General features: G+C 37.6%; 1 protein-coding gene across 1 annotated transcript in view; it reads right to left on the bottom strand.

Annotated features, from left to right (window-relative positions):
• CABLES1 (Cdk5 and Abl enzyme substrate 1) overlaps positions 1–25,042 on the bottom strand; it is a 51,105-nt gene extending 26,063 nt beyond the window's left edge. Inside the window, exons 1-2 of the mRNA XM_029285142.1 lie at positions 24,483–25,042; positions 3,526–3,597 (exon numbers count right to left, since the gene is read on the bottom strand). Of these exons, the coding sequence (XP_029140975.1) occupies positions 3,526–3,597; positions 24,483–25,042 (632 nt within the window). The remainder of the gene's footprint in view (positions 1–3,525; positions 3,598–24,482) is intronic.
• Positions 25,043–25,489: the final 447 nt, after the last annotated feature.

The following is a 25,489-nucleotide window of genomic DNA, read 5'->3' as shown; positions in this document are numbered from 1 at the left end:
TAGAGCACAAATTCTATAAGTACACACACATTGGGGACAGATTAGAAGTAGTCCTTCTCTTTTCCAATAATATTTGATTATATAAATTATCTTTGTTTCTGGATCTGTTAATAATTTTAGGTTTTTGCTTTCAAGTGATATGGACAAAAGTCATTAAAATAGTTTTAGAATTATCGGCCACGGAAAAGTCCAAATTGCACTTTAAGAACTGTTTCTATATCTCATGCAATTCTATTTCCCTCAAATTCTTTTTTCCATGAAGGCCTTGGAAAAGATATTCAGATGGTGGGATAAGTCTTTATCTATAAAGATAAGAATCACGCAAGCCATGGTATTTCCTGTGATATTATATGAAAACAACAGCAGGATAGGAAAATATTGACTGACTTTTTGAATTTTGGTATTGCAGAAGCTTTCTTGGAGTACCGTGGATAGTCAAGAAAGTAAACAAATTGATCATCAAACAAATCAACCCAGTGTTCCTACTTGAGGCACAGATAATCAGAATCAAATTATTCTAGTTGGACACATTATGCAAAAACCTAGTTCTCTAGAAAAGGCTCAAGTGCTGGGAAAGATGGAAAGAAAGAGAATAGGATGACCAGCACAAGATGGAGGGACTCCGTTACTATGGTGATTGGTTTACTGTTAAAGACCAGGTTACGGATAGATGGTCATAAACAAAATCCACGTGGTTGCTAAGAGTAGCCAACAACTTGATGGCACATAATCATTCAATCCACCCATCAATCTATCTATCTATCTATCTATCACACCATATTCTTGGTAAATAACAAAGAAAGTTTGGAAAAAATATTTAGAGCCTCTGACATGTCTATACCTGCAAAGATCAGTATTATGCAAATAATAAGTTTCTCTTTGATACTCTATGGAAGTGACAGTTGGCCTTTGAAGAAGCAAGATAGGAAGAGTATTGATGTTTTTGAACTTTGAAGTTGGAGAAAACTCTGGAGAGTATTATAGACAGCCAACAAAAGAAATAAAATAAAAAACATAGAATGGATCATAGAATCACCCCAGAGTTTACCACTCAAGGCTTAAACTCTTATACTTAATATTATGTTGTTGCACAAACAGTAACTTAGTCTGGGAGAAAAAAACCCCTAAGAAATAAGCATTCAGAGTAATTCAAAGAGACTCTGCCTTAATTAACTCACTATGAATGAGGACTAGAAATTCCTTTTACAGTTTTCAAAGTCATGTCTTTACTCCAGACTGTGTTAAATATATCTCACTGAAAACAGTACAATTTTTGCTCCCTTGATGTTGCTGAGTTGCAAAGCATTTGACATACTAAATAAACAAAAACTGACAGGAGTGTAACAGATAGAAACAATCTTCTTCTATTAGGGCTTTGTGAGTTTCTAGAACTCGTTTCCTTATGTTTTTTTGTTCTTCCCCTGAAGTTAGCATAAGAAAGAGATGAGACAAACCATACTTTTCTCTTGCTGTACAAATTATAGGTGCTTTAAAAGAAAGTAGCCTGAAAATTGCTTTTGAACGGTATTTATATGGCAGCTGTATAAAACATGATTAAACGAGCAAAAAAAAACCAAAACCCAGTTACTAAAGGAGATACTTAGTACTTCTTCACATGTTCTTCGTTTATATATTGGTAATAAGAACAAGGTGTGATGTAGTAAAGCTGGCTTCAAATTGAAGTTGGAGTAAGGAGAGAATATGTAAGTATTTAATTGCAAAATGCTTGACACATTTTTTTCGTAAATAGGGTTTTTTTCCTTAAACCCTAGAAAGAATCTGGAAACGATAAATATGTTACAAAAATGGGGATTTATAGAAACTTGACAAGAAAAACCAAAGCGCTTTAATTAGAAGGTTAATTAGAAAGAAAAGCTAATTGACATGGTCTATGTAAATGTTAGGTTCTATCTTATGAGATTTTTAGGGATTTCTTTTTTTGAAAGGTACTCCTTAATCCTATGTAAGCCACTTGTACTTGCAATATAGAAATTGGATAAAAATATCTTATTTATTTAATTAATTAAACATAGAGGCCACCTGACTCCAGATGATTTGGGACATTTTACAATTAAAAATTAGAACGTAACATAAAACTGAGCCAAAAAAAGAATCACATACATCTAGAAAACATACAACATGAAAAACAACAACAGGGGCTTAACAAACACCTTAGATCTAAGCTTGAGACACCAACCACGTCTTCAAGGACTTCTGGATTACCTTTAGAGTGGAGCCATGATAAATTAACTGAGTAAATCAATCAATAAATATTTTGGGGCATTTAAAAGCATTTGACAAAGCGTCCACTAAAAACGTTTACGTTGACTTAGCTGTCATGGGATAAAACACAAAATCGTCTTAGGGTTCTTAGTTAAAGAACAGCAAAGAGGAAAAATAAATGATTTATTTTTGGAGGAAAGTAAAGGATAGGGTTTCAACTTTACTAGAAGTATACTAATTATCTAGAATTAGGAACAAGCAATGAGTTGGTTAAGTCTACTGATGAAATAAAATTGTTTTAAGATGATTAAAATCAAGAAACAGCAAAGTATTCTAAAACTTTGTTTTGCAATCTAAGAAAACTGAGATATATAACAGGGCAAAATACCTCCAGGCCACCAATTTCTAAATATGGTTAACTCATGCATTTGCAAGGCTAAAGGGCAAACAATATCCCAGCAAAGTAGATAAAATGTATTGCAGCAAGCAATTTTCCTAAAATCAGTAGTGCTTCCTCAAACGGTAGTGCTTCTTGCTTTAACATGGGTGGTCAATTTGTGATTCCATGGCTGTATGAGCACAAAACCCTTTCTCTCCAGAGGTCCTGGAATCTCTTCTGATTATGAAGTTAAACATACACGGGCCAGTTCCCACCAAGAGGTGGGAAATGCTAGGACAGCTCTAAGTCATAAAAGGCTATCCACTCCCGTGAAATAAAAACTAGTTTAACTTTCTCTTAATCTTCTCCAAAAACTTTCTTACATTTTTCCTAACCCCTGAAATGAAGGCAGTAATGACAGAAGGCTCTTGGTTTATCTCATCTCCAAAACATACACCCCAACAAGATTTGCCTACTCTGATTTTTTATTTGATTTGGTGCCCAGTGACAACCGTTTGTATTTTTTGGTGCCGGTTCTGAATTAGCACATCTCTTTTATATTTGTGATTTTTTGCTTTTTCAGATTACTGCTTGTTCTGACTATTAGTTATTTAGCTAATCTGAGGCTCCTTTGATGAAAAAGGATATAAACTCTAAAGTTCATGATAACTAATAGTACCATTCATTCCTTTTATCATACAATTAAGAACTCAGATATGCCTGCCTTGAGCTTTTCCATTTAATCGTCTTGCATAAGAATACAAAAATATATCTAGTACCAGAATGAATTCTGAGAAACATCACACAATTAAGGATTTTGTTCTCACACTATAGTAAGTTACTGCACAGATCACATATATTACATAATATGTGAATGACAAAACAACATACAGTACACAGTATAAATCAGAAAAAAAACTCACCTCCTTAAGGGAGCATTTTCCTCAATGTCTTCCAAAGTCTCCAATGAAGATCTCTGGGAAATTAGCCGACGTCTCTCAAGGGAAAAAGAAAGAAAGAAATTAAATTTTTGAACCTTATGCAAATTGAGGAAGTTTGGAATAGCAACAGCTTAATGGACATAAAGTGGCAGATATGCTGTTAAAGATGTAAAATACTAATAAAACAATACTTTTTATTCAAACTGGTATTCCTAATTCCTCTATTTTAAAATGGTTATACTTCAACCTATTTTAATATAAAATCATAGTATTTTTTAAAGAAAAGCTAAGATTATTTAGACATAAACCATTCTAGAATGTTCCTACAATAGAATGTTCCTACAACAGAATACATACAAATTATACAATCATGTTACAGATCTTATAAAAAAATGTAAGCAGACCAGCTGATAGAAAAAAATAATAAAAGATTTCCATGTCAATAAATTGTTCTTCAAAAAATCTCCTGTTTACAATCTGCCAATCAAAAGAAGATTTGTGTCCGCACTCTCTCCTCTTCTCTGCTTTTGGATCCTCAACCTAACTGGTTTACATGGTTATGATTCTGGTTTAAAGCCTTGGTTGGAGGGATGTATTGTTTTTTGCATTAATCAGTACGGTTAGTGAGCACCATTGGGAGTATCAATTTGGTTGTTAAGTGAAGTGGTCGCTAAGGGGAATCACAATTGTGCTTACAATCTAATGTCAGTTTTCTGTTGCTTTACAAACCTGTGAAGGTCGTAAATGTGAGGATTGGTTACTTTTTCATTACCACTGTACAAAATAGTGGATAAACAAGATAGTTGCTAAGTGAGACTTGCTATTTCTGTTTCTATTTCACACATCACACTAAACCTGCAGATTGAGTTTAATAAGCAATAGATATGAAAAACACAACCTCCTTCTAATTGGGACAACAAGGCAGAATTAAACAGTGAAACTCAATTATATATTATACAAAATTAAGACTTAAAATGTTAAATTTTTCTTCAATTTTCTGCTCATGAAAAAGGAGCAAAACATGGATTGGATGTATCCACATAATGGTAGTCATATTCTGGCATATTAAATCAGCATCTAGATTTATTTTGCATGGAAATGAGGTAATTCACAAGCATATAAGGGAAAGAATAAAAAAAGGAGGTACAACCACATAAATCAGATATGTCAACACAAGGCCCGCAGGCTGGATGCGGCCCATGAAGTGGTTTCATGTGGCCCGCAAAGCCATCCTGGAAACAGTGAGGGAATGACCCCTGCTGCCTTGGCCCTGGCCCAGGCCAGCCGGGAGCCAATGTACAATTTTGTGGTGGTCATCTATGCTGAAACGTATTCAGTCTTAGCTCTACAAGGCCGTCTGGAAACAGCGAGGAACCAGCCCCTGCCATGTCGGCCCCATCCCCTGGGTGCATGCTGGGGAAGTGTCACCCTTTGTGAGGAATGAAGAAATGCACCATCGCCTGGAAGTGGCCAGCAAATGGCCCTCACCTACTTCACATATCTGGCTTGATGGGCTCCAGGGGAGGGGTTTCGGCAAGCAGCGGGGCGCTCTCCTCACAGCGCCAAGAGGCTGAGTCAGGCGGCGCAAATCCAAAAAGAAGCGCGATGCCGCCTAGCCCGCAGCCTGCCCGGTTTTGGCAGGTAGCGGAATGCTCTCCTCACAGCACCGAGAGGCTGAGCCAGGTGTTACAAATCCAAAAAGAAGTGTGAGGCCGCTCAGCTACCAACCTGCCCGGTTTCGGCAGGCAGCGGGGCACTCTCCTCACAGCACCAAGAGCTGAGCTGGGTAGCACGAATCTGATGAGAAATGCAATGCTGCCTAGCCCCCAGCCTGCCCAGTTTCAGCAGGGAGCAAGATGCAAAGCTGGCAAGCGTCACACCTCCCAGCTCAACCTCTCGGCGTTGTGAGGAAAGCGCCCCACTGCCTGCCAAGATTGGGCAGGCTGGGGGTGGCGGCGCACTTCTTTTCAGATTCACGCCACCTGGCTCAGCCTCTCGGCGCTGTGAGGAAAGCGCCCCGCTGCCTGCCGAAACCGGGCAGGCTGGGGGCTGAACAGCATTGCGCAGGTAACATCGATTCTCATGTTGCTCATGGTGTCCCCTCCCCCAGAGCCCACCAAGCTAGATATATGAAGTAGGTGAGGGCCATGTGCTGGCCACTTCCAGGCGATGGTGCATTTCTTCATTCCTCACGAAGGGTGACACCTCCCCAGCTGTGTTTCTTGCGTGTTTTTCTCCCTCCCTCATCTCAAATATTTTCCAACCACTCTGTACTTAGGAAGGAAGGAAGGAAAGAAGTAAAGAAGGAGAGGGAGGGTCTTGCCCTGCTGCCCTTTCACCATCCCCTTGCCCCCTCCTGGGGTCTCCCATCCTACTGCTTAGGAAGCTTTGGATACAAAGCCGGGTCTCCTCCCATGGAGAGGGAATGGGCCTCCCTCTGACTTTGCCCTCGGACATCCATCATGAGCAACCTGGCTAAGGAGAGCAAGCACAGCAGCCTTGAGGAGGAGGTAAGTGCAGCTGGGCACCTCCTTGGGGAAGTGGGGCTGGGCTTGGTGCCACGGGTGCTCGAGGGCCAGCCTGGGCGTTTGACCTCTGGGCAGCCCGTGCCATCATCCATCCCCCGCCGCATGGCCTGAGAGGAACAGTGAGGCTCCTCCAGTGGACCATGCTTTGGCACTTGCCCTGGTCCCACCCCCTTCTGCCAGAGACCCTCAGATCTGTCCCACTCCTGCCCAGGCCCCCACAGGCACCCTTGACGCGAACGATGTAGAGCTGGCCATGCCCACCCAGTAGGCCACACCCACTCCATCCATGCCCATCCAGTAGGCCGCACCCATCCTGGCCACACCCACCCAGCCCCCCCGAGGGCAACCACAATGCTGATGCGGCCCTCAATGAAATTGAGTTTGACACCCTTGACATAAATGATAATTTTTGAAACAGTCCAATGGAGCTAAAGCACACAGGTGGGAAAGAGTAGCCTAAATCTTTCATTTAGACCAGAAAATAATTTGCTATCTGAATGCAGTCATTATGGAAATGAATTCCATGCAATTTTTGCTCAAACTACATTTGGGTATACTGGTTCATTCTCAATGCAGAATTGTATAATACAGTATGAAAACTACTTTCTGGAAATATTACAAATGTCTTTTTATTTCACTATAATCCATTAATATCCAATGGGAGATAAAAATATACAACAATAATAGCAGTGCATTTAATTGACTAGTTGTCTGACCATATAAAGAAGCTACCAAACGGATACAGAAAAAACATCGCTCATGGAGTCAATCCCACTCTGGTCTAAGTAATTATCCTCATCAAAATGGCCTTTGATACAAAAATTACAGTCTTGGTAGCGATATGCAGATTCACTCTCTATAAGAAGTAAAAATTTCTTTTGGGGGTCCCAATATTTTTTTATTTGTAAATAAGTGTTTAAGTAAACAGTCCTTTCTACAGAATAATCTGTAATTGTAATCAAATAGGATATAATATGTGTGATGTCTTCAACACCTGGTGCATCATAGATACACAATCTTTCTTCAAATGAAACTTTTCATACAGTATCTTACCATGGTATCTAGTTGTTAAAAAAAAAAACCTCTAGAGAAAAAGCTGTTGTTGGGGTATGTAAGTTGTTAAATACTTTCTATCTGGGAGGTGATTTGTGTTGAGCCAGTCACTTCAAAGACATTTAAGGAATGTAATATCATCTTGGGCAGCAACATCTAACACCTATGGCTTTAAGCTTTCTCAGTCTTGTCTGATTGGACTGAGAAGTAGTCAGCGAAACCATATTGTGAGATGGCATTTGAAAGTTGGACAGTCCAAATACAAGGAGACCTATTAAATGCCTTTGAAACACAACTAGAGCAATTTATCTGGATTCATAAATTTAGTCTTCAGCCAGGAGTTGAATAATTTTAACTACTAAATGATTTTGTATAGGGGATATATCCAACTCTGCCCTTACTGCTCAAATTGGTTTGGATCTGTATACCCCCAAAGTATCTTTCAGAAAAATTGAGTGTATAGTTCTGATAAGGGAATATTTATATACCCTTACAGTTCTCGAGCACTGTAACCACTGAAACTATGTTGCTCTTGCATATAATTTATGATTGGAATTAGAGAACCAGGATGGTCTAAAATATGTAAAAGCCAAGCACACTGTTCCTTGCTAATGTTAAGAAATCAATAAATTATTAAAAAAATAATAAACTGATGTTCTAACAGAAGATCCTGTTACCTTTACAATAAATGTTTGCCTAAGGCCCCAGGAGAATAAGACTAAACTTTACTGAATTAGCCATTGCTAATCTTGCTCTTCTTAAAGGTCTTATTAAATTTTACATGTTAAAAAAAACTGATGTTTTATTTTGAACTGTATAAATATGCTAGTCTCAGCTACACCATAAACTGCAGATGATGTTATGCCAACAGCCAGATTTTTTGCATAAATTATTCATGTTTGGTTGCTAATATATATTGCTGCCATTTCCTGATTTGCTCATTATAAAAGTATTTTTGAGAGACATCCAGAACAAGAAATTAACTGCTCTTATTTTAATAAAAAAATTGTGAAACGTGAGAATGTTATTGAAAGGCAATCTAGGATACCCTGGTTCTTTGCAAAATGATTAAATTGTAGGAAATTTACCCCATATTTTACATAATAAGATATTACACAATTTTTGCTCTCATTCACACAACTTTGGCTTAATCTTTGCTCAAAGCTGAACCATTTGCTAAACTTTCTATTTATTCTCTCAGGCAATCAACCTTCAGCTCCCTATTCATGCAAAACATCACATAATCCAAGCTTACCAACTTTATCATACAATATCTCAAAATCACAAATACATAGCAAACTTTCTCCCTCACATTCATAAATTTCTTAAATATTTCCTGAAGATAAAAATTAGGCACCCATCGTGCCTAAAACTCAATACTTTTGCTTATTGTAACATTTTGTACCCTTTTGATCAGAATGCTGGTAAACACCACCTCAGATAGATTGAACAAACTAATCTGTCTCATTTTAACATTCATTTTTATTATTTTTCCCTCTATATATGAGAACAAAAATAGCATCCTACAAACTATCAGGTAGAACCGCAGTCTTCACACACAATAAAGAAGCTGCACTTCCATAAGTTCAATTTTATGGCATCAAATTTGTGTCATCTCCTAGCAATCAAATGTACCTTCTCCAAGGTGATTTGTTCCCAATCTGGCCCTCCAAATTTTCCAATGTCATTGTAATTACGAATATACTTTGTTGCTGGTCATCCTATTCTTCTCTTTCCTTCTACCTTTCCCAATATTATAGATTTTTCAATAATCTTTGCATGAGTCCAAAATATGATAATTTGAGCATAGTTATTTGTACCAGTGAGAGCAAATAAAACTATGGATTGATTTAGTCAACATTTCATTTGTTTGTTTGTTTTCTTGAGTATCCATGGTAATCTCAGGAGCTTTCTCCTACACCAAAGTTCTAAAGCATCATTACACTTTCTAGTTTCTTTCAAATCCAACTTTGATTCCCATAAAATGTTACAGAAGAAACAAGAAATCATTTCCTGCACAATTCTGAGAGAGATTGCTTCTTTCAATCTATGGTCATTTTGTTGTTCTCCAGATTTGCTGGCATAGTTTCGATATAACCTTTACTAATTCTTCTGTTCCATATGCCATCTATTTGTAAATATTCCATCAATTCCTGCAGCCTCCCAAGTTGGTAATGACCAAAGAGGTGATCTAACTTCATCTTCTTTTATTAGAGTTTCTTGGGAAGATGGAACATCTTCTAAAATATCTTGTACACTAATTTTCCTACTGTACAGAGTTTTGGTATACTCCTTCCATCTTTGATTTTTTTAATCAATCACTATCTGTCCATTAATATCTTTTAACATGCCAATTTAAGGTTGGAGCCTCCTTCTGAATTGAGATCAGGCTTCATTTCTCTTACCTACGTATTACAGTTCAACCACATTTTTGATCTTATTCTTTCTAACATTGGCATTTGAATGTCCAATCACAAGCAGCAGAACTTCCAAGTTCTGTTGATTTCAGAATGAACATGCCCATAAAATTCATCAACTTCCTCTTCTGCTTCAATAGTTGGAGTATAAACGTGGATAACTGTCATGTTAAGGGTTGTGTGTGAAATAATATTCAGTTATTGCTTGTACTGTCAATAAGTACACCACATCCATATTTTAATATTTCTCAGGCGTATACCATTTACACTTTGAACCTTACTATTTCTCAATATTCTCAGTATGCATGGCTTCCTTTTCAACAGTATTTCTTACACATCAATAGTGTAGTAATTCTTTCAATTCAAGTTTTTTATCATATTTTCATTCTCAAGTTTTTTTCTTGTGTTTAAACCAGGTGTAGATAGCTCTAACCAGCGGGATTCCCAATGATGATGTTACCTAGTCTGGTAACAAAACGTTTGAGTACTAAATAGAAACAAGCTCGGAGAGCAAACCACTGCCAAAATCTAAAACTCGGGCTACAAGTTATTTTCTACTGTACATATTATTTCTGGTCAGAATTTCTTCGGCAATGCAAAATAGTTGCTGGCCTTTGATATAATTTCATGTACTTGAACGCCGATATCATGTCTCCCTTCAGTCTTCTTTTCACCAGATTGAACATCCCAAGTAGGTCATATCCCTAAGTCTGTATATTGTCTTTGTTGCCATTCTTTGGATCTATGCGAGTTAGGGCCATAAATTCTTACTTTCTTTGAGTGTGGGTTATTCAACCAGTTGACAACTCACAACTAGTCCACAAGTGATAGCTTTCATGTAATTAATTTCAGATATAACAATTCGCCTTTTATCTTGCACTGGGATCTAGATCATCTGACTTGTGTTTCCCTCACTATGTATTCCATGCAACAGCCTTAAGCAGAAGAATAGAAATAAAGAATTACTTGTTTTCTATAGTACATGAAAGGGCAAGAGATCGTTAAAATGTGTTACAAAAACATCACTTGAATAATTTTTACAAGATAGACATGAGAGTACTGCAGCAAAGAATAAACAAAAACATCACTATTTACAAGGACATGTCATCTGTGCATTTGACATATCAGGACTGAGGTCATGACCAGTTCTGTAGAGACCTCAATTTTTTGAAAGTAATATATTTTCTTTAGTAAAATAATTTAATATTTGACTTGCAATTTTAACAGTGTTAAAAATTGTGCTATACATACTTGTACTTAAAGAGCAAGCACAATTGAATAGTATGGCAACTGCATAGTATTGTCAGATTACTTATTTTATCTGGGCACCTATATAAATATCTAGTTCCATTTAATGATTTGTAGAGTGCTTAATCAAACAAACAAATCAAAAATCTTTAGATGTTGCTAACAGTAAATTCAAACTCCTAATTAAACTATGCCTATTTTAGGGAAGTGTTGATTGTTCAGTAATCATTTAAAACTATACAAAGGTCAAACTGAAGCAGCAGAGTAAGTGGAACTGCTTTTATTTTTCTAGGGGTTTTTTTGTTGCCAGTACAAGATCAAGTTCCTAATAAACTGCATTGTGTAGGCCCTCCAAAAATATATCTCAGTAATTCTATAAAACCTGTCCAATAAATGCTGCAGAATTATTCTTATGTAACTAAGTTGACCAGAAATGTCAATGGGAAAAAAAAGAATTTCAAGTCAATCACATGTCTCCACAAAGGCTACAATATTAAAAGCAAGATGCAACATGATAGAAGATGATAAAAAGAAAGATTATGTATGAAAGACAGACTATGAACATTAATCCCTTTTCAAAATACTATCAGTTTTTTAAAAAGTGAGTATAAAGTTTATATATTTATCACCAGTACATAGGTCATAGGTATTCTGGTATACAATAAAAAGGACTTTTTATTTCATTTAATTATAATTACAATAATTTGTCCTAAAACAATATGCCAGTAATGCAGGAGATAACATCAAGGATATGTGTACCAAGCCAACATTTCATCAAAATGCCAAAACATGCATTGTTATGTCACAATACAAGTTCTGCCCCTTCTTTATTTGTATTTGACATTTTGATGCCAACACCCATCAATATGGAAAAGAGGTTATTCTTGTCTGTTTTGTTCCAACTGAATCTATTCCACCCGGTCGCTCTGAGATGTTGCAACCATTATTCTCTTTGCTAATATTTCCTGACATCTTTTTTTAACTAGTGTTATAGAAGACCAAAAGGTTATATATGTGTGTGTGTATATGTGTGTATATATATACACATACACACACACACATATATATAACATATATATAACATATATATGTGTGTGCGTGCGTGCGTGTATACATATAGTATATATACATACAGTATATATATATATACACACACGTGTATATATATATATATATATATATATATATATATATGTGTGTGTGTGTGTACATAAGTATATGTATGTATGTGTATGTGTGTGTGTGTGTGTGTGTGTGTGTGTATGTATATGTATATGCATATATATACATACATACACACATTTATTGAGTATCTTAACCTTAATAACTAACAGTCAATCTGCAGAGGCTTCTTTTCAGATTATAACTTCCCAAGAAACTAACTGGCACCAAGAGTAATAGAATAACAGAGTTGGAAGGGACCTTGAAGTCTTCCAGTCCAACCGCCTGCTCAAGCAGGAAACCTTAAACCAGGGGTAGTCAACCTTGGCTCTTTTATGACTTAGCTGGCTCAGGAATTCTGGGAGTTAAAGTCCACAAGTCATAAAAGAGTCAAGGTTGACTATCCCTGCAACCATTTCAGACAAATGGTTGTCCAGTCTCTTCTTAAAAAATATCTTTTTAAAATTGGGTTTAACATTTATTTAAAAAAAACAGTAGCAAGAAAATACCCAATGGTATTACACTTTAAAAAAAAAGATTAAGCTTCAAAAGAGAAAGGAAAAATGGATAGCTCCTTCTAAGATAGCAATTAGGTGCCAGAGAAAATATGATTTGTAGAAAACATGTGAGGCATGATTTTGAGACAACATAAAACTAAATCCTAATCTCACTATATCTAGTTACTGCCTGTGCCTAGAAGTCTGGTCGATTAGATTTCATCCTACACCCAGAAGAGATTACTACAGACATTGGGTTCGGACTTAATGTTTCCTTGACTTTCTTTTCCCAGAGCCAGTCACTGCTCCTATGAAAGATTCAAAAGCACAGAAGCTTCCAGGTATCTTCTCCTTCAAAATTTATCCTCAGGGGAAGGGAGTTCTTTGCACTCAAGAATTTAGTCAACTCTCTTGGCTAATCTTCTAGGGGGGAACTTACTAGAGAAGGCTGCAAGGTGGCTAAACACTCTGGATTGCAACTCTAACTGGTTAATAACTGATCCCTGAATAGAATTGTTATAAAATACTGCTTTCACTGATACCTTGACAACTGGAAAGGCATTGGATTACAAAAACTATATATAAAGATAAGACCTGTATAAGATTTGGTGGTTTGGATTTTGAGATTGGCTGGTTCAATAAAGCTAACTACAGAAACTATGGTATTGGTGAAAGATTATTTGAAGGGGGGAAGACAAAATGGATATTGAATATTTATCTAAAAGGGATAGGAAACCACACCAAATATTCCCTTCTGAAAGATCTAGCCTGCAGGAGTAATACTCCAAAACGAGACAAGTACTTTTCAGGAGGAAATGTACGCAATGCTACGACAGATTCAAATGACAATAATTTCAAACCATGTTGAGATCAAAAACAACTTTGATAAATGAGCACATCTTCAATCTAAACTTACAATTAAAACATTCTCAGAAAACGATGATAAAGAATGAACAAACAAATCAGATAACAAAACACAAACTAGAAGAAAGTGACAAATAGGGAAGCTACAAATGAAGAGAACTATAACTTAACACAAACAGAAAAAAATCTACAAGATTTTACTACAACAATGAAAATGGAAAAGATATTTTATCCGACAGGACTTCAAACAAATTCGAGGATAAGAAAGAAGATTTAACAAAATGGATTATAGAGCTGCCAGGAAAATCATCAGAGACTGGGAGACAAAAAGCGTACATCCTACTCAACCTATCCTTCACACTCCCAGCAACACCCACAAAAATACAGGAACTTCCTGGCAAGCGGAGTATACTAACTTGGAAAGCTATTAGGCAAATGAAGAAGGCTAGAGTTAGACTTAAGAGATCTGATTCGACTTATCAGATGGAGTACTACATGATTAAATATTTGTTTGAATATTATTAAAAGAATAGATAATTTGGGATATAAAGGGGCCCTATAGTAAGAGATATAAGTAGTATAGTATTTTTTATAATATATAAAATGTTAAAATACTGGGATGATGTATGTGAATGGAAATTTAGACATTTAAAGGTAATTAAATTTGAGAGAATTATGACTGAGAAGAATGATTTGAATACTGAGGGGAAAGTAAGCTTAAATAAGATTTTTGAAAATAGGACATATAGTGACTCAACAAGATGACTTTTACAAATATAGTTGAAATATAAGCCATTCAGAAAAGATGTTATATGTAGATGTTATATAACATATAGGTAGTATTGTATCTTTATAATATATGAAATATGAAAATATTGGGATGGGGTATGTAAATGAAAAGTTTGGATATTTAGGTAATTAATTTTGAGAAAACTATGATTGATAAGAACGGTTTGAATACTGAGGGGAAATTAAGTTTAAATAAGAATTTTGAAAACAGGACACATAGTGACCTAACAAGATGACTTTTACAAATACAATTGAAACATAAGTTAATTAGAAAAGATATTATATATGGATGTCATTATCTGTACAAACACAAAAAACGTTTATATCCAGCCTTGTATATATTGAAAATATTATTATATTTATCTAATGTTGACAAAGGAGAATACCATTGGAAGAAGGGAAGATCAAGGAAACATAATATTAATTAATATATTGATTATGGAATTATAGAAATTAATTATTGTTTTTTCAAATATATGAACCCAGACAACACGCTGTTTACCAAGCACTAAAGATTGTTATTGCAAAAAACCAATATATTTTAAAAAAAGAATTTAGTCAACTGACCAACCTGTTCTAAGAAGCTGAATTCAAAATTCAACATTAATTGACACTTTGCCTGTTACCCATCAAATTAATCCACAGGCCTTATGTCTGAAATTCTCTGCTTCAGTGATGATTCATCTGATATTTTACCAGTTACTTTTTGTTCAAGAGAAATGGCCATGTCCCTTGCATTCTGCACCTGTTCTTCCCTCCCCATCCCCCACTCCGGTTTTGGTGGATAAGAGACATACTAGATGGAACAAATTCTGGATTCTACACATAAGAGGGGACATTTAGAATTCACTGGATAGACGTCATTTGGTGTCCAACAATTCTATCTGAATTTCCCACGTATACCTTGTCCCCATGAACTGCCGCTGCTATCAATAGACAATGAGTCCCAGGATGAAGAAGACTCTTTGCTTCATGCTAGAGTAGAGCCTCCAGTGATGGTTGCTGAATCACAGGAAAGGGTGCACCTTCCATATCTCTCTAGCTTTTTCTGTAATTTTATTTATTATTTATTTACATTCCATCTTTAATAATTATTCTAAATAGCTCAAGGTGGAGAACATGCTTCTTTCCTATTGTCCTGCAGGAGAAAGGGAGAAGGGATTCTGTGTCCATTTCCTTAACTGGTCTTTGCATGTGGGAGGGGGATGATTCTGAAGTTGGGTGTGCATGAATGAATGTAGATTGGCCTTGGGAATGAGGAAGGAACCAATGAATTGCTAAGAGGAACTTTCAGAATGCTTAGTCCTAAGAAAACATGAAAAAGAAATTCAAAATAACTGTGCCCTGGTTTCATTTGGTGTAAGATGGGGCAGAAAGTAATCCTGACAGTTTTTCAAGATTCTCTTAATTTACCCTATAATAATAAAGAATTTTCCTGGAATTCCTGCTATGCATGTTTCTTGACCCTGCCTTCTTCAAAGGGCTGAAGACACACAACAATTTGCCCATCTGACCAAGCAATCACTGAGAAAATAAACCTTCTAATACTCTTTCCTCCACCGTCTTGTCGGAACAGAATGTAACACTTCTCAGATGGAACAACAAATAGACTTCTCAAAATTCTACTTCTATTTACTCTAAATGTTTACCTAGAACCAGGCTGTGTGTGATTTTATTATTGTTACTGCCAAGCAATTGGAAATCTTTCCTCCTATGACTACAAATTACCATCCACCACCATTTCTGCCCACCAAGATCTGATATCAATTCATCTATTAGCAACTCCCATTCCTCGCCCCAGCTCCTGCCAACCTAGCAGTTTGAAAGTATTCAAATACAAGTAGAGAGAATTAGGTATGGCTTCAACGGAAAGGTTACTACATTCCATACTTTCTTGCTGGCCACATGATGACAGAAGCATTTCTCACACAAGAATTGGAGATGAACATCACCACCCTGAGTCGGTCACAATTGGACAGGGGGACCTTTAAACCTTTATTAGCATCCTAACATTTAACAATTTTACAAAATATTAGGGGGGAGGGCAGGAAAAAAGCAGGGGATATACGATCCCTACCCAAACCACACAAACGATATCCCCATTAAATTTAATTTACGGTAGTATATAATTACATAAACTGTTAACATAAACAGAAAAGCCCAGGAATTCTGATTATATTTTTATAGCAGCTTCAGGAAGCTTTGTGAAAACAAGTTATGCATACTGTAATGCAGAAAGTGACTATATTGCTTCATTCATAATAGATGACATAGATCTAATACCAAGTGGCTGTTCTTTCAATTGAAAATAAAAAAATTGTAGCACTTTAGAGGATCACAGAAATAATGTATGACTAAACAAAGAAACCTGTTCCATTCTTTAAATTATCTATTTCTTCTTATTCTTACAAAAGATTTACTCATTCAGGTGTGAACTTTTGCCATCTGTAAATGTGAAAGGAGTACATAAATTCTGTATAACTGCAGGTAGATATGCTTTAATGAAACTGCTTGATGAAAGACATTAGTTCAGCTCAAAGTGAGTCAGCACACACATACATTCACAAGCACATGCATGCACACGCGCGCGCGCACACACACACACACACAAAAGCCTATATTCAGGGAGTTGAAGTCCATAAATAATTCTCAAGATTAAGAAATTTTTAAGAATATGCATAACATATTCACTAATATCTGCATAACAAAATACAAATAGTTCAGTATGTTTACTGATCAATTTTACTGATCAATTTTAAAACAGAATTTGTGCTTTCAGTGTTTTCCATTTCTCCCTACTACCTTATTTTTCAAGAATTTTTTCTTTACTAACAAATAAGCAGCTGTTATCGCTCATTATATTTTGATTCGATTATGTGCCATCACTTTGGTGTTGATTCTTATTGCCTATATAGATTTTCTTAATGCAATTTTAGAAGAGATATTCTCCAATGTCTCATGCCGACACTGCAAACCAAAGTAGCAGTGAAATGCAAAATTGTGGACCCCGCCAAGAACAAGAAGATTCTCCCATCTCTCTCATACATCAGATGTCTCTTCTAAGATAGTGCCTTATGCAATATCTGCAATTAGTGATCCACAAAAATGCTTGTCAGGTGAGCAAATCTGATCAACATGGCAAATGCAGCAAATAAAAAACAAGACTACTAGTTTCTGATATCACATTAAAAATCAGAGACAAAGTTGTATTTACTTTTAAGTTCCTTCAAAGTACAGCATCACTGATAAGACCTCGCTTTTCCCTGACCTGAGGATTTTGATTACGCAATGTAAGCTACATATTCTAATTGGTTACCCAAATCTATGAGAAGAATTTTAATTGAGCTTTTCTTAAACCAGGTCCTGGTTTATATAATAATGTCATACAGTTAAAAAAGTAAATGAAACAAACTTTATGTTGTGACTGATATTGGGAGGAAACTGTAAACTAAAATAGTAAGAAGGTTCACAGTGCAAAAATAACTACATCAAGTTACCAAATAATATATCAGGCTACATCATTTAGTTTTAGGGAATTGTGCCCTGAATATATATATTGGAATTTGGTTGAACAAATGAAAGTAAAAGACATTCAAGTCAACAGTAGTTCCTAATCTATAAGTGTGTGTGTATATAATTATACAATCTATAATTTATAAACTATAAACTATTCCATAATTTCAAAGTGTATCACATGGGAACATGCAGTAGCCAAAATAAACAAATACATCATTTCTACTTTCGACTGGCATAACTGGTTCTGTCAGAAGACTTTTTCCAGGAGGAGAAGCTGCTGTATATTCAGTTAATCTCTTCTATATGTAATCAGAAATGTGAAAGATTCCTGTAGAGCAGGGGTATCAAACTGCTGGCCCACGGGCCGGACACATCATCCGGAAGCTGCTCCCACCCCATTGCTAGCAATGGCAAAATCGGCCCGATACGTTGCGCGATGTCACATGATGTCACGAGTTTGACATGCCTGCTGTAGAGCAGGGGTGTCAAACTCAATTTCATTGAGGGCCGCATCAACATTGCGGTTGCCCTCAGGGGGCTGGGGGTGTGTGGCCAAGGTGGGTGCGGCCTACTGGTGGGTGTGGATGAAGTGGGTGTGGCCTACTGGGTGGGCATGGCCAGCTCTACATCGTTTGCGTCAAGGGTGCTTATGGGGGCCTGGGCAGGAGTGGGACAGATCTGAGGGTCTCTGGCAGAAGGGGGTGGGACCGGGGCAAGCGCCAAGGCATGGTCCATTTCTTCATTCCTCACAAAGGGTGACACCTCCCCAGCATGCACCGAGGGGGTGGGGCCGACGTGGTAGGGGCTGGTTCCTTGCTGTTTCCAGTTGGCCTTGTGGAGCTAAGACTGAATGCGTTTCAGCGTAGATGGCCACCACAAAATTGTACATTGGCTCCCAGCCGGCCTGGGCCAGGGCCAAGGCAGCGGGGGCCGTTCCCTCACTGTTTCCAGGATGGCTTCGTGGGCCACATGAAACCACTTTGCGGGCTGCATCCAGCCCCCAGGCCTTGTGTTTGACATGTCTGCTGTAGAGTAATAATTAATTTGTATCATTTTTTTCATTTTGGAAAAATGCCTTGAAGCTGAATTCTAACCATATTTATACAGAATTTATATCATAGTAAATTCAAATTATATTTCTATCAAAATGAGGTAGCACATACATAAAGCAATACACATTGCATCACAATGTGTGGAAAATAAATAAAAATTATATGGAGAGAAGATAGCTTCTGTACATACTGCATTTCAGTTTCTTATTCTTAAGGCTCATTTCAGTTTCTTTACTTTGAAAAGAACAACTAAAATGATGCATATGAAGACACTAAAAAAGAATGAGCATCCTCCAGATTATGCAAGCCAAATTGTAGCATTTTGTGTTACTGCAATTAGTATTTAGCAGATAATTTTTGAATACATAAAACACTACATTTTTGGATATAAAATAAATCCTATCAAAATGAATACAATATGAATATAATGGCAATGACTTAATACTAAGTTGCAGACTCCTATGAAAGTAATTTTGTTTTGTTTTATAATTATATTGATCAATTTTAAAGCAGAATTTGCAACAAAATCATGCATTGAGTGTTTCAGTCAGTCAGATACCCAAGCGCTTTCACTGTCTTCCATTTCTCCCTACTACCTTATTTTTCAAGGATTTTTTCCTTGCAGCTGCTATCACCCATGATATTTTGATCCGATTATGTGTCACCACATCGGTGTTGATTCTTATTGACTACATAGATTTTCTTAATGCAATTTTAGAAGAGATATTCTCCAATGCCTCATGCTGACGCTGCAAACCAAAATAGTAGTGAAATGCAAAATTGTGGACCCTGCCAACAAGGTCAATGTTGACTCCTACAAATCAATGTTGACTCTTTGCCACTCAATGATGGATTGAAATGACAGATCTGTGCACATGAAACTCACAAATTGTCCCTTAGAATGACTAGATTAGCAAAGAAAAAGTAATAATAATAATAATTCTAAAATATGGTTTGGCATTTGTTGAAAAATATGTAATGCTATTTTCATAGCTATATGGACAATTCACAGAAGAAGTGAGATGGAAAACATCTCATTTATATATGAGTTTTATATTTTGTCTGTGAACAGATTAATAATTTGAATACTATTTTACATTTAATTGATGTAGTATATTTTATAGAGGGGAAAAGATCTGACATATCTAATTCAGTTGGTCATGTAGTTCAAAAGGGCAAGAATTGCTTATTTATATGCTATATTTCCATAAAATTAATTAGAATCTTTATACTGTTAAAACTGAAAAATCACTAGAAGAAGTAGGATTCAACCAATTAAACATTCAAAAGACACATCTCCTGAGATTTCTGCAAAGCTGGCAAATGATGGATGAGCTTTAGTGAGATGTCACCATGATTCCTTTCCTCTCATCTGGTGCCTTCCACATATTTTGGATCATAATTTCCCATCAGTGAAAATGTTTTACCTCTGGCAAACAACTAGTGGTAAAGTATTCATTGGCTTGTCACATAATATCACTCTGCATAAGATAACAACATTCTTAAATTAGGCTCAAATTAAATATTTGAAGCAGAGAAAATATGGCATGTAACAGTGAGTTGCATCCATCGTATAATGGTGGGTCTCTCTGGTAAACCTTGAGAACTATTTTACACAAGGAGAGAATATAAATCTTTTAATAAATAAATTCATTTTCAAGGCTTTACACTAAATGCCAAATGACTGCTAGGGCATTATTATAAATATACGAAATAAATCTGGAAGGACTTATTAACTGTGTTTACACATGCTAAATCCAGATTAAGAAAATGTAATTGTTGTTTTGACGGAACATGTTATGCCCAACAAATAAATCATATTATGGATTAGCATACACCTTGATTTTCAAAACAATGGCTCAGTTCCAAAACACAATGAAGCAAAAATTATTCAATCTTATTTTAATTTGGTATGAGCATGTTTTAAAAAGAGATAATTGAAGCCTTTAAGCACCAAAAGGGTAAAGAAAAACAAAAACAAGGTAGAATTGGTAATATGGAAGCAGTAGGATATCACAAACAAATGTTAAATTTGAACTAGGGAAATTAAACTTCTATGCTACTATTAACATGATTTGGTGGGTGAAGGCTATTACATGCTTTCCCTTTCATCTCAGAGGGGTTTTGTTGTAAATGCTATATTCTTGAAAGAAAGATGAAGACTACTGTGATATCGGTTATTTCACATTAACGAATACATTCATTAAACTTTTCTCATGTCGTGTAGCCCCAACCTTTTGGGCACCAGGGACCGGTTCCCTGGAGAGAGGTTTTTCCGTAGACCGGAGGGTGCATGATTTTGTGTGCTGCCTGCATCTCGCAGATGGGGCTTTGCTTGATTGTGCGGACCAGTTGCTGGCATGCCACGCCCCAGTACTGGTCCACAGATTGGGGACCCCTGGTATAGCCTACAGCCTACCACTGCTCATTTTATAATAAAAACTACCTTTCCCCTCTGGTCACAATTCAATTTTTTTAGAAGTAGAAATATTTACATGGCTATATTTTCTCATCAATAAATTATCTTTATAAACATCTATCTTGATTCTGACATGCACTTTTTTAATCCTAACCAGATCAACCAAATTACTTAATTTCCTGGGGAAAATACAAATCTGAGATTTCAACTGTAGCAACTAAATGCTTGTCTTCTGCCAATTATTTTTGTTAAGATCTAAATCAAGCTAAAGCACCTAGGGGGGAAAATTTACAGATTGCTGCTCTTATTTATTCACCAATCACTGAAGACTTTCTTTAATGTTTTAAAACAGGTGAGATAAAGATGCTTTGAATTAAATTCAGCTCTTGGAGATGGCATTTGTGTAAGTTTCTTCACATTGTTCCATTTCTACTACCAAGTCTACTCAGTCTTCTTCCAAAGCATTTTTCTTGATTCCCTCATCCAGCCTACAGACTTGGAATTCCCAAATGGTCCTTAATCCAAGCCAATCAGGGTCAACCCTGCCTAACGTCCAAGATAAATAAAATGTTTACTCTTTAAACCAGTGCTTCTCAACCTTGGCAGCTTTTAAGATATGTGAACTTCAACTCCCAGAATTCCCCAGTCATCATGGTTGAGAAACACTGCTTTAAACAAACAGACTGTAGCAGCCCCCCATTAAATCAAGATCAATGCTGAAAAACGACAGAATGCAAGTGATGGGGTAATGCATCAGGTCATAAATAATGCATGATAACAGCAGAGAATAAATGAAGGGATTAAGATTTCAGATACTAAGATCAACACTCAACAGAAAAACATACAAAAGATTAAATATGAGTGCTATTTTAATTGGCGGTCTACCAGTTTTAACTTCAGAAAGGTAACGGAGATTTGCTTCTCATTAATTTCACTACGATTTCATGAAATTATGCCATTAAAAATGAAAATTACAGACATTCCCATATAATGTGCCAAACCCACTATGATAGTTTACAAGTAGCATCCGAAGAGAAAAGGAGAGAGAAGAATAAATGAAAGTTTCCAAGCTACCTCTTTATGTCAATAGTAAGAGTTGAGAAGCCTAATTTCTTCCCTTATAGTTCTATTTGTCACCAAACTTAACAACTGGAACAGAATAGAAAAGGAGAATCTGATCAAGGTGCAAAAATAGCTTTACATTTTAATTGATGCTTTGATTACTGTATGTAGTTTCAGCATTAATAACATCTAAATGTTTTTCTAAACGTTACAACTTACAAACATCATTTAGTGACCATTTGAAGTTACGACAGCACTAAAAAAGTGACTTATGACTAATTTTCACTTATGATTGTTGCAGCATCCCCATGGATGCTTGATCAAAAATTCAGGTGCTTGGAAACTGGCATGTATTTATGATAGTTGCACTGTCCCAGGGTCATGTGATCACCATTTGTAACCTTCCCAGCCATCCTCCAACAAGTCAATGGGAGAAACCCAGATTTGCTCAATGACTGCATGATTCACTTAACAACTGTAATGATTCGCTAAACAACTGTGACAAAAAGACTGTAAAATGGGGTACAACTCATTTAACAACTGCCTTGTTTAGCAACAGAAATTTTGGGCTCAACTGCGGTCATATATCAAGGATTACCTATACTGAGTGGTATTTCAGAGGCTGAAATGCAATTTGGAAAAAGTGACTTCTCTATTAGCCTAAAAAGCAGGTTTAGAAATTATTGCTCCAAATTTCACAATAAAAAAATGATACAAGTCCTGATTTCAAGATTAGTGCCAAGATTTGGTTAGTTGTCTTCAAATCAATAATGAAACTCATACTCATTTTACTTATGAACAGACACTGTTCATAAGAACAGGGAAATCAAATACATTTATTCAAACTCTACCAAAGCTGCACTAGAGTATTCTGTCACATTGTATATTACCTTTCAGGGCTCTAAATGTTTTAAGATAAAACTCTTAAAATAAGTCGGCATTTGCTCTAGGAAGATGGGACAAGTATTTTGAGATATATGAAGCAGTCTTGTTGCTGTCAGACTGAGTCACAATATTGTGCAAATTTGGGGATTTGTATTGGCCCATCTGTCAAAGTAGAAACTATTGGCAGAACCAATTCTTCCATCTCCCCTAGTAGTTTCTCAAGCCTACTCTGGAGGAACTCTGCACACAGCGTGAGAGTAACCAAGGGGAAGTCTCACTGTGTAACCAAAGGTCCGTTCATGTAATATAGTGGACAAGATTAGTTCTAAATTTAATATGGAAGCCTACTAATTAATATGTATATGCTGCCTGCAGTTATGCTAAATTTTGTATAGAAAATAAAATTGTCTAATACTTTAGAGGGTTTACAAAATAGGATGCTGTACATTGCAATCATTTCTACACTAAGAGAAAAGAAGCATTTTATAATTGTATTCTTGAGCTTATCAGGCCTAAAATAACTTCCCCCTTCAGAATTTTGTACTAAATAAATGTATTTAAAGAGGAATGGGTGCACAGTAGATAAAAGGCAGATTCCTTCATGTGGAACTCAACTCCTGGCAAGGTCATGCCATGTTCTAGCAATCCTCTTAGTTACAGTACAGAAGGAGGTTGCCACTGCATTCTTCTAATGTGTTTTAACTCCTTAGCCTGTCTTTTAGCTTTGAGATTTCCTAAGTCTCTCATCCACCTACTAACCAAGCCCTATTCATTTTAGCTTCTGAGCCCAGACAGGTGCAACAAGTCCCCTGTGGACAAGGACAGTGTTTAGACTTCTAATGTAACTTACAGATATGTACTGGTGGAAAAATCAAATAAGTACAACAGTATCAATGCATAACAACTAATTCCTCTTATATGATATTTGCACATGATCCCTTTTTTCATTGAAGTTCAACTCAAATCCCTTTTGCTAAGTATTAGAGCCACAAAGTACAGAAGATTCTTTGAACATGAAGAAAATATTTTCTTATCACTGTGTTAAAACTGACTTCTCTACCTACGCACACATGTTGGAGAATAAGTGGAAACAATTTGAAGATGCCTCAAACCCTGACATTTCTCATGACAGCTGTTCAAAGCCTTTTTGGAATTAAGTGGCACATAAATTGCAGTCATACATACATAACTGGTCAAAATTGAGAACTGGCTATAGCTTTCTCCTGAGCTCCTAATGTAAGTAACAGTTATCAGCCCATGAACACCTTAAATATTCTTAGAGAATATTTTTTAATCTGCATGTGCAGAGTGACACAAACTTCACAGCTCAGAAATTAGATACCAAAGAGCTTCGAGGTAAGAGTTAAACCCTGGTTTGTTTCCTTCTGGGTTTTTTTTCCTCTTGAAGATATCCACACCCATTCGAGGCCCTTCTGGATGCCACTTACCTGGACCTCTGCAGCTCAAAAGCGCTGGCGCCCACCGGGCCTTGCTCGACGCAGCAATAGTTCTGTGGGGCGGTTCTGGCGAAGGAGACGGGCAGGATTCCCTGAGTGAAAGAGTTGAGGCGACCCCTTGCACAGGGGGTCCCAGAGGAGACCGGGAGGGCGGCGGCGGCGGCAATGGGCACCTGCACGCTAGTAAAAGCATCTTCGTCCTCGTCCTCCTCCTGCTCGTCGTCTTCGCCCTGCTGCGGCTGGCCAGCCGCTCCCAGGGGGCTCACGAGCTTGACGTTGCTGCTGCTGCTGCCGCCGCCGCCACCGCAGGCGCTGGCATAAGCTCCGTACTGCTGCGGGGCGGGCGGCTGGAAAGCGCTCAGGTTGCCCCGACGAGTCCGCGTGCTGCTGCCGCTGCTGATACCGCAGGCTGCAGCAGAAGCAGTCCTTGCGGCGGCTGCCGCGCCGACGTCGCTTTCTTCGCCGCCCTCCTCGCCCTGCAACACCGGCCGCCCGTCCAGTGAGATATTCGTTAGGAAGGAGAGAGCAGCCTGCCTGCGCCGCGGGTCCATGCGCGGCGGCGGCGGCGGCTTCCTTAAGCAGGGCTCCAGCTGCTGGTGGAATGTACTGCCGTCGCCGCTGCTAGTAGCACCGGGACTACTGCTGCTGCTGCTGGTGGTGGTGGTGGCGGCGGCGGCGGCAGGAGGAGCCGCCGCCGCTGCCGCCGCCATTGTCTGTGGCGCTCGCTAGCCGCCCGTCCACCCTCCGTCCCTCCCTCAGAGCGGGCAAGAATGAGACTTCGAGCGGCAGGCGCGACCTCCCCGGCGGCGAGCGGAGGGTTAGCAGCAAGCTGGGGCGAGGCGAGGGAGCGCCAGCCGCGCGAAGCAGGGGACTTTTGGCTTGCATGGCATGTCTTCCGCCTCCCCCCCGGCTGCCTGCATGGATAAAGCGCCCGAGTTATGCACCCCCCCTCCTCTTCCTTTCCTCCCCCCCCCCCCTCTGGCTCCTGCCTTTCTTCT

The sequence above is a fragment of the Protobothrops mucrosquamatus genome, unplaced genomic scaffold (assembly GCF_001527695.2).
Source record: "Protobothrops mucrosquamatus isolate PMUCROS unplaced genomic scaffold, P.Mucros_1.0 scaffold_11, whole genome shotgun sequence".
Lineage (NCBI taxonomy): Eukaryota > Metazoa > Chordata > Lepidosauria > Squamata > Viperidae > Protobothrops > Protobothrops mucrosquamatus.
Note: the sequence above shows the minus strand (reverse complement) of the source record. Positions and strands in the feature narration are given on the sequence as shown.